The sequence below is a fragment of the Taeniopygia guttata genome, chromosome 7, assembly GCF_048771995.1.
Source record: "Taeniopygia guttata chromosome 7, bTaeGut7.mat, whole genome shotgun sequence".
Lineage (NCBI taxonomy): Eukaryota > Metazoa > Chordata > Aves > Passeriformes > Estrildidae > Taeniopygia > Taeniopygia guttata.
In genome coordinates, this window is record NC_133032.1 from 23,857,971 (window position 1) to 23,872,036 (window position 14,066).

The following is a 14,066-nucleotide window of genomic DNA, read 5'->3' on the forward strand; positions in this document are numbered from 1 at the left end:
AGGAGTGGCAACAAGCAAGTTCAGCCTGCCAAATGTGCTACATATTCCAAGCTGGGAACCACTGGCTGTAGCTGAGACTGCTGCACTCAGCTTACAGTACTCCTTATTCATTTCATCCCGGAAAACGAGGGAAGTTCTAGAGCAGTTGCTGGTCACTCTAGGAGCAACTGGAGATCCCTGACTTTGCCATTCAACTGAATTCAAAGCACCACTCCAGTGGTTGCCAAACTGTGCCACTTGCAATGAAGCCAGTGTGTCAGTTGGCCTCTGCTTGGGCAGAGCTGGCTGAGTTGATGCTCTGAAGTTACATTCCCACAAAGCTGAGTTAATAAGTAACAGTGCTAAAAACCCCAGGAGCATGGCTAAGGCAGAGCTTGGGCTGTGATTCCAGGAGCCGTTTGGCGTTAAACGGCAGCTGAGATAGCCTGGGTTACAGGAGCTGCCAGGTGTCTGTTACTGATAAGGCTTTAAGCTGCACTTGATTGCAGCTTTTGAACATTCTGTGTCTGTCTGAGCAGGTGTGTTTGGCACAGTGTAAGATCACACCCAACCTCAGATAAGAAATAGATGCCCCAAAGGAGGAGCATGGCACTTTGTACAAATGAAGTGTACAAACAAGTTTATAGCTGAGGTTGTTACAGATTTCCTTTACGTCTGATGAACTTCATGCAGCATCAGCTCCCGAGGGATGCTGGTTTCTGGGCCATGCAGTTTGGATGCTCTTCTTTCAAAGGCAGCAACCATCTGCTTTACAACTTCATCAAAAAATAGCGTAGCAAGTTTTGAGTGTAGAAGTGAACGAAATTCAAAAGAAACCTGTTTAAGAAGATAAAAGATAATTACTTTTCCTATATATACTGTCGTAAAATGCTGTTACAAATAAACAGCTCTATTAAAGAATCTCCAGTTAAGGCTGCAGGTTAAGTTGTAGAACAGTTAAAACTGAGGAATAGGTGAATGTGGTTGAGAAGGAAACCCATTTTCCTTGGTCTAAGGACTGCACTTCTGGGCTTTTCCATTAAGAGTTCTATGAAGTGAAGTAAACCTAAACTGTCTTTTCTTTAATAAATGGTTCATTACCAAACAGGTTTGGGGTAATGAAAAACTACTGACAAACAGTAACTCCTATTTTGTGCACAGAACTCACTTGAGGGACAAAAGTCAACTCAAGAAAATCCTGCATGGCAAGAGAGCAGACTAACAGGTAAACTGGAGCATGCCCAAGAAATTTAAAAGCAACTTGAAATAGTTACCTATTAAATACCAATATTTTAAAACAGTCTTTCCTTGTTGAGGCAGTAGTTATGGTAGGTTCAAACAATCAGTTTAATGACTAAAATTACAGATCTGGTTTGTGTGTCACATCTCCCACCTGAACAGCTCTCACTCCTGACCTGACACGAGCAGTCAATGAAAAGGATTGAGAGTTATGTCATTTTTGTTATTCCCGAAAAATCAGCATATTTAATGCCACAAGGAGCAAATACACATGCAATGCATGTTAACTGCAAAGCAGTAGCACAGAAGTAATTAAACAGCTTGACCCACGAGCCAAGTGTAGCTTTATTTACATTTGCTTGACCTCAAGCATCAATAAAATTAACGTGCCTTTGCGAGTCTGAGAGCTGTCATTTAGGGCATGCAGAGTTCTGTACAGTGGGGATGTTGAGTCTGGCAATATGTTCAGCATTTATATCAATCTTAAGGTATGGTATACATTAATTAAGTTTGCAGGTGGTAAAAATGGTGGCTTCAGTCTATGAACCAAATCATTTCAGAGGTGAAGCCAAAGCAGGAAAGTTTCCTGCTGTATGTGGATGTCTCCTGGAATCAGGCTGGCACAACAGGATACAGCAGCTTGTGGGAACCAGCCTAGCCCAAAACTCAAATCATTTTCTAACGCAAACAAGCATTCTTGAAATCAAAGTTTTCTCTGGGATATCTGTAATTGCAGGGCCTGTTTTGAGGAGTTTGTTGTGAAATGCTTATCATCCCTGCCTGCACATGCCCAGAGGCAAGGAGCAGTAACTGGCAGAGGTTAAACTCAGCCAACTGCACTGGCTTCTTTTGCTGCCTCAAAACAGGGTAAGCAGTAAGATGTGTTGATAGTGTTCCCTCAAGAAAATATCCATGTTCAGTTCAGTTTTGATTCCCTTTAACTGAAGTTCTTGACCTGAAATGTCAAAATGTTGTTTTGGTTTGTGGAGGTGTGGTGCTGTTTTCTTACAGAGCCTGTACTTAGATTTTAGGCTTTAAATAGCTGTTTAATTCAAGTTTTTAAACTGATTTATGGCTTGGGTAAAAAGATAGCTTATATATGTCAGTAGAAAGAACTGACACTTATTTGCCGAAAGAAATACAAATAACATGAATACATAACATGCAAACCATTAAAAAATGCAGTTCTTTGAGCACCTGTAGATTAATTTTTACTGTTGAACTGTATGAAGTGCAATATAGTAATAGGCTGAAAGTTCATAACCCAAGGAGGTTAATGTACTAGTTTAAAAATACTCCAAAAGCTATTCACTGAAGATAATTTTCAAAGCAGGGTATTCCAGCAGATGGCAGCAGGATTAGCCCAGCTCTGTGTACTTTTGCAGCCTGTTACACCCTCTAGCTTAATGCTTTGTTATACACTTTGTTATAAAATGTAAGAAAAAAATGTGATGGCAGACAAACCAGACAAAGTGGAAAAGCAGTAACTTGAATGGAAACAGCTTTTCTGGAAGTGAAATGGGGTTAAATCAGGTATTGGATAAAAGAGTGATAGTTTTGGGCTGCAGTGATATCCTATCATAGATTAGAGACAGCAAAAATCTATTACACTTGTATTAGAGAAGGAAGGAGTAAGGCTTAAAATACATGAAAGAGGAAAACTGGAAGACAGGAAATTAAACTGACCAAACTGTTGCCCAAACAGGACAAATGGCAGAACACTGACTTTCTGGTACCAAGACCGTTTAGGTTGTAGAGTGATTAAAGAAAATAGCAAAGTGTATTTAGCATTTCTCCTGCATTGGACTGTCTAAAAACTTCAATGTGTTTAGAACTGTAAGGTGAGAGGTGCCTGTCTTAGCCTGTTTCATGATACATGGACACCTTACAGAAGGCTGTTTTTTCTGAAGGTTACTGAAGTGGTTTCCAGCAGTAAAGTTTGCAAAATCTTTTGGACAGAATTGACTAAAGCTAACTTGTTTTCTGTGTATAAGTGTTTAAAGAAGTAGTACAGGCATTTAAAAAAGCCCCCTCCATTGAAGATAAGTGTTTCTTTGTGCTGCTCCTAGTATGTAGTAGTTTTAATTACCATACTTACTGAAAAATCCAGTGTACATGTCCTTGGATAACCAGGGATACCAGGGCTCAAACGCCACACTGTTTCCAAGTGATTAAAGAGTTTTCCATCTGTGCATGATGCCTAAAATAAAGTTTTAAAAATCAAGCTGCAATTAGGCTTTTACAAATGTGACAAATAGGTATTACTGTAGGATATGTTTGCGTTTTGTTAAACAGTGATTGTCGTGGCATAGTTAAACCTGTTCTTACAGCACAGCCAGCATGAAATTCTATATGCAAAGATGTCAATTATGGCAAAATAATTGAAGTCCTTCCAAGGCAGAGGAAAAGATGGTGTATTGAGTGTCATAAAACAGATCTATGGCATGATGCATAGAACATTCAAAGACAACATCATTGGCTTGTAATTTGTAGAGAAAATTTCTGTAACTTTTTTTTGGGTCATTTTTTTACAAGTTCTTATTGTTACCCTAAGGAGCTCTGCTCCAACAGACTGCCCCCAGGGAATAGGTGTTTCTTGGCTTGGAAGGCTGTGGTGAGGTGACTCATCTCAAACACTAATCATCAGCACAAAAACACCTACATTTCTCTTTCCAGGAATGAGATAATGCGTGGCCTTGCTACTTCTACATCAGAAAGGGGAAGGAGTAGAGGGAAGATTAGATACAAAGAGCTGGGCCTGCTTTTCCCTACTGCTATAAAAACAGCAGGAAAAATGGGAAAACTGCCACTGTATTCCCCTTTCTCCCAGTCTTAAAGTAGCTCACTCCATGCTTTCCCCCTCAGCAAAACCTGCTGTTACCAATGTGATTTTTCCATTGTTTAAGCCCTAAAACAGGGAAAACCTTAAGCAACAAACCCATTCCCATTTTGTGCCTGAGCACCACACAAGGTTCCTTTGCCTGGAGTTACGTGAGAGGACAGTGAAATGGTGCAAGCACACCATCACTTCCCTAGGAATGTTCCTGCAGTTCTGTGGACATCATGTAAACCTCTAGGAAAAGTAACTGAAGCAGAGAAAAGGCTAATATGTCTCCGGGGAGGAAATCTGAAGAAATGGCTTTCCTCACCACTTTTGTGGGGTTTTTCTGAGACAAGAATGCTTCTTTTGAGTGAATTAAGAGGGAAAAAGAGTTGGTAAGTCAATCTGATAACTGTGTGAAAGAAAAAAGCCTTTCTTCTCAGGAAACTGGAGAAAAGGAAAGCTCTCAGCATGTAAGTCACAGATTTTCCATTATAGCTGCTCAACTTTTTTTAATAAAGAATTTTTTTTCCTTTCCAGAATCAGTAAGTATATTGAATAAAGGCATTTTGCATATTCCTTTTCCAATTTACATCTCCCCTGTGCTTCAGAAGCTAATTTTCGGTTAAGTGTCTCTTATTAGGAAGCCTAGAAAAGAATAGTGAAATAGGATTTTCAAACAGTTATCTTGAACAGCAATCAAGTGCTATAATTTTCACTAATTATTCTAAACCAATCAGGATCTACCAAGGGAGAGGCACTTTTGCTCTGTTCTGAGCCTTTCTTTACCAAAACAGATTTGAACATATAAGGCAAACAAATGGAAGATTCAGACATCATTTAAAATGTTTTCCTGGACACTTTTCTACTTTTCTCCTAATTATTGTTCTTGAAATGCTGAAAGAAAAAATATAACTGCTTCTCTTCTGAACAAATTAATTGTAAAAAAAATAAATCCACACTTCTTTCTTGTCATCAATGTATTGAATAACCATCTCTTCACCACATTGTACTGAAGCTTACTTAGCCTTTTATTTTAGGCCTTTCATATAAACTAGTTAAAGTTGTGAGAAGAAAAGTAATGACAGATAGCAAGTTCATTAAGACATCAGAAGCTAGAGCTGTCAGACAACTTTTAACTGAGTACTTATTTTGCATTAAGAGGGGCTTTGACAAAATTAAAAAACAAACAACAACAACAAAAACAAAGAAAAAACAGAAACAAAAAGCCCATGCAAAAATGTTAATATCTTCATTTAGTGGCTGCCAGCTTTGTCAATAAAGACAATTTAAAAAGTGATTTCCTCTCCTCCTTCATGTGGTAGGTTGTTTTAAAACACATTCAAATTCTCCCCAGTTTATCTAAAGTCTTTAAAGAAAAGCAACACAAGTTTTGAGCCACACAAAACTTCCAGCATCGATTCTGTTTTGAAGCAAAATGTTCCTGGAATATTCAAATTTCAACAAACAAAAGTTAAGGAAAATTATAGTTAGGGGAAAAGAAAAATGCACTTACCTTAACTAAATGTGGTCTCACTAGGGTTACAATTGATGTGTATCTCTCTACTACAGGAGGGAATCCTATTTCTAGCTGTGCTTTGCAGTACCCGGAGCGCCTCGAGAGTATGTCTGACTTTTTACACCAAGGAACAAAGAGTTTGTAATTCTCCACAACAGCAACGACTTCATACATTTCCTGCATGGAATACCTGGAAATGGACACATGAACATTACAGTTACAAGGTATTTGACTTCAAATTAGTATTTAAAAGTTTCGAAGATGGTATACATGGCATAGACAGTTGAAAGGTGGACATAGTCACTACCACTGATTTGGAAATTGAAAATGCAGCTTAGCTAATTAAGAGGAAAGAAAAGTAATACACTGGTAATTGCTTATGCTTAAAGAAGCAAAATATCACATCATCCAGCAGTAATTTTAGTGAATAATGAACCTAGTGCCTGCTACTTTCTGCAATATCAAGTAAACATGCATACTCTTCAAACGGAAACATTTTTTCCAGCACAGCTGTGTCTTCATTTAGGCAGATGTTGGACATTCCACAAAAAACAGCTCCCAAGACAAGGTGTACTGAAACTCAAGTACTATATTTCATAAGGTTTAAACAGAGGAGCACCACCTTCCTTATTTTAGTCCAAATAAAAAACTTAATTAAAAACCAGATGCAATAGAAAAACCTTCCAGCATCACAGAATGGCTGATGTTGGAAGGGATCTCTGGACATCATTCTGTCCAACACTCCTGCTCAGGCAGGATATTGAAATCAGATGAAACACTATTAAGGCAACATTTTGGCTGATTCTGCTGTAACATGGCAAAGTATTACATAGCTATGGTTTTTAATTCTTCATTCTGACTCTGAAACAGGTGGGATTAAGCATGTTCTTAATTTCCTCTAAAATGAAGCATATGTTCAACAGTACTTAGCAGTGAGGACTATTGGACAAAGGCCCTTTTTTAGTAGCTAGGCAAGATCTGTTGCAGTACAAGAACTATCACAAAAAGGATTGTTAAGTATAGTAAAAAAAAAAAAAAGCTAATAAACTGCTCATACCGTTGTGGACCAGAGACTGGGCAAATCCCAATATCATTAAATTAACTGGGATTTTCCCACTAGCTCTAAGGCAAACAAGGTTTCAAAATCTTTTTCTGTGTGAAGTTTCTTCATCACAGAACTAATTATTTTTCTTCTTTTAAAAAAATAAGAACATCTTCAGAAGTATAATATAATGTAAGTGCAGACATTAGCATGTGTTTGGGAGAGAACAGAACAGGGTTTTCACACCTGTTGATTTATTCACATCTTACTAGATGAAATTCTTAGTGTGTTACTCCATTTCAAGGTTGGTTTTGTTTTGTCATGGAATGAACAGTTATTTCTGCTGTTTCTTGCTATGGGCCAAGGGCTTTGGGTTCCTACTTTTTTTTATACTAACTTTCAGACTGGTAAACCTAAGCTCTACAAATTTTGAAAGTCAAAACTCCTTTCTAGGTTCCCAGAGTCTTAGGGACATGTGTCTTTTGAACTACTACTGTTTTGGATTAATTACAGCAAATACAAAATCAATAAGCATTTAAAGGATCTTTCCACAGTTTTATACCAACCCTATAATTCTTCTTTCAGAATATTCTTTTCTTTTATTTATTAGTGGTGCAGCAACATTGAAGAAATTTCTTGAAAAAGTATGGCTCATTACAGGTGCTTGCAAAGGAGAAGTTCTGGTCATCAGAATACCACAAGAAGCCAAGTGCCTGAAACAGGGAAATTGCTTTTAGATGTGTTTCATATCAGCAAAATAAATAATAATGCATTCAGGTAAGACAAACAGTCTCTTGTATAACAGTACAGAAAATGGCAGCCAGATGGAAAAAGGAAGGCTTGTAACAATATATAAACAGTCAGAAACACAAGGGGCACCTTTTTTTTTTCCCCTAAGAGAAACTAAAAATAGCCCCCAGTCATGACAGAAGTAACTGGCAGAGTGAAATACAAAGGGCCTCATTAACCGCTGGCTGCTTGAGTTCTCTGTTCCAGTCTCACATGCACTTAGCCTGCAGAACAGACTCTCTTAATAGCAAAAACGAGGCAGAGTTTGAATGCTTTACCCTTCTGGAATACACAAAGCAGAGAAGGTTTCACTTGGAAACAGAAAGCTGAACTCTGCTATAATCCCTATGCTGCCACCGTTCTCTTAAAAATAAAATTTCATTTTGGAAGTCCTTTCAGAAGGTGCTTTATTTACCCAGATTTCAACATTTCCTTCAGAACATATCACCAGAACCTTGGGTGCAGTGTTTTCATAAGTAAAACTGAACAAATTACCTTTAAAAGTACTAGTAACTCTAAGACTGCACTTCGGTTTTCTCTGTGAACATCTACACTAAAATCTAACAAATATTCACTGTGTTTAACAGTTCTACTAAATAACTGATTTTGCTCAGATCAGGTCAATCAAGACGCAAAATGCTGTCTCAGAAGCTCTAAATTTTGGCACCAGGAAAGTAAAAATACCACTATTTGCCCACAGTGACTCTACAAACATAAGCTAACGAGTAACCCAGGTCTTTTACTGATCTTCCTCTAACTATATAATCAGGACTATACTTCCAGATTCACATGGTTAAAAATGGAGGCAAACTCTTTTACTTAGAGCTAGGCTTCTTTGGGGTTAGGTTGGTTGTTTTGTTGGTTTGTTGGTTTTTTTAGACAGAATGAACAGGTAGATGGCCTTTTTTTTTTTTTTTTACCAAACACCAAATTAGTCACCTATTTTGAATTAAATTTAATTAAAATTAGCAATATGTTCTTTAAAAATCAGCATAATTTAGAATTCTAATTAAATACAGTCGTTACCCATGACTGAGCACATCAGCTTATATGGTCACTGCAGTAGGAGTTGGGTAAATAACAAACTGGTAGAGTTTAGAGGAAAATAATTCTCATTAGCAGCTGGTTAGAAACAATCTGTACAGACTTTTTAAAAACCAACTATGCAACTGGGATATGAGGCGTGATGCCTGAAAACACATTGTAATCACTGCAGTTGAAAAGAAACTGAGACAGAAGTATTGTGTCAAAATTAAGAAAGGGTAGGTCTACTTTATAAGCCTTTAGACAACTCTGCGAATGTTTGTAACAGTATCTCGGGGGATGTGGACAAAGTCTGTTTTTTTCCAGACAGACCATACAAGACTGTTAAGGAAAAGGTTTGACAGGAATGCTGGAAGAGTGCCAGTCACATTGTAGCTGCCTCAACCAGATTCACAGAAGGTGTTCAAATGTTTGAGCAGACCTCATTCTGCACAGCTGATTTAAATTCCATTATCTGGGGCTATGTACAGGACACAGTACAAACCAGTCACCAGGGTTTGTCTCTTGGTTCGTTTTTTACTGTAATGCTGTGCCAGTCTATTGTTTCATGCAGTTTTATCTAAACGTGTTTCAGCCACAGGGCTGAAAAACAATCCTTACAAATAATCTCTCAGCTGCTGAAAGAGTATGTCCTTGCCATTCAAGGAAGGCAAGGTTAAGAGGTTATAATGCTAACAATTATGGTGAGTCTCCATCCCTCTCCCAATTTTATCTGAAGAACAGATGCTGTGAGAATCTGCTGGGCTGGGTCCCAGGCCACGAAAGCAGATCTCCTTAAGAAATCCCTTGGTTTCCATGGCTGTCATGCGGTTTTGTGAACCTGACATGGGCTATTGAAGAAAAACCAAGTCCATTCTAGAATTCAGACACACCTGCCACCTCTGAACTTATTTCCTGCAGTGACACAACCATCTCCACTCACTCCTGCCATTCCCTGCTTTCTCCCTGAGCACTTGAGGACTGATCAGGGCACCACTCAACTCCCAAGGCCTGAAAAGGAAGCATTTCTGGAGAATGACGTGCATGTGTAAGTGATCCATATTCTGTGATTTTTACTTTTATTTTTTAATAACTACACCATTTTCTAGGCCTGAAGGTTAACTTTTTTGAAAAAATGGCTCTCTTAACTCCTCAGTGTAAACATTTAAATTAGTGCCAGGAGCCTGCCAAGGCAAATGTGTTTACTGTACCCCAGCTGATACTTTCATCAGCTTAGTGATATCTGACTTTATGGTCTGTGAGACACAAGTTGATCCCATTCAAATTCCTTGCCAACACCTGTTTGTATCCAAAAAAATGAGTGTACCAGCAAGTGTCTTCATTAGCATCTCAGTCTGAATAAGCACATGAAACTAATTTACCACCTGAGCCCTTGAAGTCTGCTTCTGAGCACAGCGAGGTTCTGCCGAGGTGGCAGCAGGTACAGCGAGGTGGCAGCAGGTTCAGTGTGCATTCCAGGGACAACTGCAGGAGTAAAGCATCCCCTGCTCCAAGGCTTCAGGTAGCACAGCACTGGGTCTGATCCAGCGTGTGCTTGCTTAAAACCAGCTGCCAAGATCCTTGCAGCTTCCACTAGAAACATTTTTAAACTCAGTTTGCAAGCAGTTACTTAATGGGTTTCCCTATACCAAACATCCTTCCAGCAATAGATTTTGCCCTGGAGACTCAAATTACTGTTTAAAATAACAATTTTGTTGACCAGGACTGAACAAATTTAATATTGCAAACACAACACTAAGATTATACCACAAAGAATATACAGTAAAAATGTGGTCCAGTGTTACATTTTACCACTGCAGTTTACAGTTTTGCCAAATGACTGCATGAAATTTGACATCATGAACCCACCTCTGTTTAACTTTTTGACAGTTTTTATGAGGATGACAGAGTTTGATAAAGAAACACAGCAGCACCGCCAAAACAGTACAGGTGAACCTTTTATACTAAGATTTTCAAATTGCACTCTCTGATCAGCTTGCTCTTTTTTCTTTCAGTTGAAAGGTTAACTCTTCACCAAAGCATATTGTTTTTCTCAAGCTGTTGCAGCCATCGTTACATATGCTCAGGTGAGAAGGAACTTGTTGCATTATCTGAAGCGGAAAACATCCGGGCGCTTCCTCAGTTTTTATATCCTTTGACGGATCGCTCACAACTCTGCCACTGTCTCGGGCAAAGAGGAGGCGAGTTTCTAACCGGGAAACCGACACCTCTCGGTCACGCCCGCGGTATCCGCGCCTCGCCCCGCGTACCTGGCGGCGGCCGCTCCGTTCAGCGCCCTGCCGAGAGCCGCGCCGCTCCGCGCCATCCCGGCCGCGCCGCTGCCGCCGCTGTCCCCCGGTGGCGGCGCGGAGCCGGCCCGCCCTGCCTGCGGGGGCGCGCGGTCACGGGACAGCGCGCGCGGCCGCGGCGCTCCGCGATTGGCCCGGCGGCGCGCGAGTCCCGCGCGCGGCCATAATTGGGCTGGAGCGCGGCGGGAGCGGCTTCGGCCCCGTGTCCAGCCCCGTGTTCGGCCCCGTGTTCGGCCCCGTGTCCGTCCGCGTGTCCGCCCGCGTGTCCGTCCCCGTGTCCGTCCGCGTGTCCGGCCCCGTGTCCGGCCCCCGCAGAGCGCCCGACCCGGCGGGGCCGCGGGAGCAGTCGCTGGTGCTCGTCCCGCCTCTGCTCGGTGCCTGCTCAGGGTTACAGTCAGCAGCAGCTTAACAGTACGGCCACAGACCTGTTTGTAATCACAGAGCACCCTTTGGTCACAACTTGAGACAAAGAAATCATTAATTAACGCTTTCTCGTAATGCACCTTTCACATACAGGCTCTCTCAAGGAAAGAGTGTTTTACAATTACTCTGCGATTGGAGACCTACTGTTTAAATATAACTCATCACACCTTTCATATTTTGTGTAATGCAGAAATTGTTAAAAGGTAAGACTGCAAAATCTATTTCCATAAAATAGTTTGGGTTGGCTTTTTTTAACTTTAGTACCAGATATAGTCTTGACTGGGAATCTTGAACTAAAATTGGTATTTTCACGTCCTGAACTTGAGTTGTGTCTGGGCTGTATGCACTAGAAAACCAGCCTGGATACACTGCCAGCAATGTCCCTTCAACTACGGGAGGAACCCATTCCCACCTATTTACAAGGTAAATGAAGCAATTTTAGTTGAAGCTGTTGAATGCTGAATGCATTAAAAAGTGAGAAGATTTCTGGACAAAAATAACAGTTCAATTATATAAACCTACAACACATCCTCTTCAGAAAACGGCCTTTTAATTATCCCAGCGTCCTTGCCATTAGCAAAACCACTCATCATTAAATAAGCACACCACCAATTTGGATGATAGAGACTAAATGGAGCAGCTTTTACTTTACCACCTCAGGGTATGGTGCTTTTCAGATAAGCTGTTCTGCAGCATATCTCTATTACTTTGATGAAAAACAGAAATCAGTAAAAACCCAGGTTCTCCAGTGCAGGTGAAAAACAAACTGCAAAGCCAGAAATGCAAACAAAGCTCCACTCCTATGCTGTCCTCCCTTCCTCTAACCCTTATTGCTAACCTCATCTGTGTTTTGCAACTTCCACGAGTGCAGCTATTATTTGCTGGATTCTGTGTCTGTCATTCTAGCTTGCTCAGTGGATCCTAGTGGATCAGGAAATGCCTCTTACAAAGACTGATGTCTTTCAGTGTTTAGAATAATTGAAGAGTCAGGCATCTAGTAGTTCAAGGTGATGGATGTTTAAGGCACTTTGAGGAGTTTTTGCCTTTTTTGTTTTTCTCTTGGTAGGCTCAGGATTAAAGTTCTTAAACCTTGCTTGATACCTGTTGCTGGAAGAGAGTGCTGTGTTTATTAACTCTGACTGGAAGAGTGGTCCAAATTAATCCTTAACACCAGAGGGATGCGAGATTTCTGATACACTAGAAAGGGATGTACTGTAGGACCGCACAGGTTGGTTTTTTTTTTCTAAATGTCATTTTTTATAATACTCCTATCATTAGAAGGTTAGGTTTACATTCTAACTATGAGGTTTATACTATTAAAAACAATAATTTTAAGGACACCTTTCAGAGGGGAAAGAGTCAGTGTTTGATGAGGAGGAGAGCATATCCCCATGTAAAAAAAGCTCTATTCCTACAGATAAGTGAAAAGAGCAGCTGGTTTAGTGTGTTCCTTAGGCAGCCAGAGATATGCTGAGGAAAGCAAAAATATAATAATTGTGTTCCTGTTTACAAATGAGTTTTGAATAATATTTGCCTTTGAAAGATCTCAAAATATATACATGTAGGCTGGGAAAAATGATCTACAAACATAGATGATTCATCAGGATATAAAATCACATAAATTTTCTTATATTTCATATAGCACCAGTGAACTTGGTGTTAGTAATAATTGAAGTATTTGGCTGTGAACATGTTGTGTAAAGGATTAGACTTGTTTGATCTTCATAAGGTTTCAGTGGACCAAAAAATCCAAAAAAGGTTTAAATCTCAGTGCATATTTGCTCACTGATGGTTTTGAAATCCAGCTACTCTGTTCTTACTCTGTCCCAGTTCCAAAATAGTACTGTCTGTATTTATTAAACTGCTCAGGAAGAACATGATCTGCACCAAAGCATGCAGCCCGGGGCTCAGCTCGGGCAGGCTGGGGGAGGATTGCTGCGTGGGGAGGGCTGTGTCTGCAGCAGCCCTTACCCAACCCCCTGGCCCTGCCAGCCCTGGGACTGCGTTAGCTAGGACACAGGGCCTGGAGCCTGCTTCCTCTTGGCAGAAAATCTACAAAAACACCCTCAGACTCCCTCAGGGGAGCCCACAGGACTGTGGCAGCACAGATGACAGTCCCATCCCATCTTTGATTTATGTTCCTCAGGCCCCCCTTACCAGCAGTGACACAAATGGTTTGTGTTCAGGTTATGCACATCCTGCAGAACACAAAGCAGCCCTCATTTAAAATTCTCCAAAAAGCTTATCTTCCAATGTGTATTTTTTAACTCACTGCTTTCCAGTGACAAAAATTTGTCACTTTCTACATTATTTCTTCTTGACATCAGAAACAAAAATGGGACTGGAAGAGATTTTATTTTGTGCTATTTTTTTCTTGCTCATGTTGTTTGAGAAGTTCGTACAGAGTTGAAACACAGCTGCTACAGTTAAATATTTCGTCTCTTTGTTGAAGAACTTCTGCCCTTTAACAGACACGTGATTGTCAGTGAACTGTCCCTGGCACAGGAAGCTAAGCACAGACCTGGGCAGAATGAAGGACTAGGAGTTTAGCCCAGGTTTGTAGCTCTTTACAGCATGGGGGAGGGGGGGGGGGAGGATGAATACAAATAAAAAATTACTTTTGTAAGAAGTAGCACAAGGATGTAGTCAAAAGCCTGCCTTCTTTGAGTGAAACAGTGCCAGAAAGTTCTGCTGGCACAATAGATGGGGTCAATCAAGGCCAGGCAAAGAGTCTGGATATTTCTTCCAGCAGCAGTGCCAGCTGGTGACAGCTTAAGCTGCCTGTGAAATTGGACCTGAATCTTACATAAAGTGGGACCTTGAAGGTCTGTTCCTTAGGTGTGATTCCTGATCTGCAAAGCCTGAGGACTCTTAAATGCAATCTGTTTCAAATGCATACAGGAATCTCTGTGAACTCTCTGT

General features: G+C 40.5%; 1 protein-coding gene across 5 annotated transcripts; it reads right to left on the reverse strand.

Annotated features, from left to right (window-relative positions):
- Positions 1–602: 602 nt before the first annotated feature.
- Positions 603–10,899, reverse strand: COQ10B (coenzyme Q10B). 5 transcript variants are annotated; one of them, XM_072932412.1, is made up of 6 exons: positions 10,683–10,897; positions 9,306–9,423; positions 7,167–7,313; positions 5,556–5,748; positions 3,317–3,418; positions 603–816 (listed from the first exon to the last, which is right to left on the reverse strand). In XM_072932412.1, exons 2-6 carry the CDS (start codon positions 9,362–9,364, stop codon positions 649–651), a joined length of 669 nt encoding a protein of 222 aa, XP_072788513.1. In that variant the 5' UTR covers positions 9,365–9,423; positions 10,683–10,897; the 3' UTR covers positions 603–648. The 5 variants fall into 5 exon arrangements, with proteins under 5 accessions (XP_072788513.1, XP_002189073.6, XP_041573375.1 ...); XM_002189037.7 differs by lacking the exon at positions 9,306–9,423 and having other exon boundaries at positions 10,683–10,893; XM_041717441.2 differs by lacking the exons at positions 9,306–9,423; positions 10,683–10,897 and adding an exon at positions 10,490–10,654.
- Positions 10,900–14,066: the final 3,167 nt, after the last annotated feature.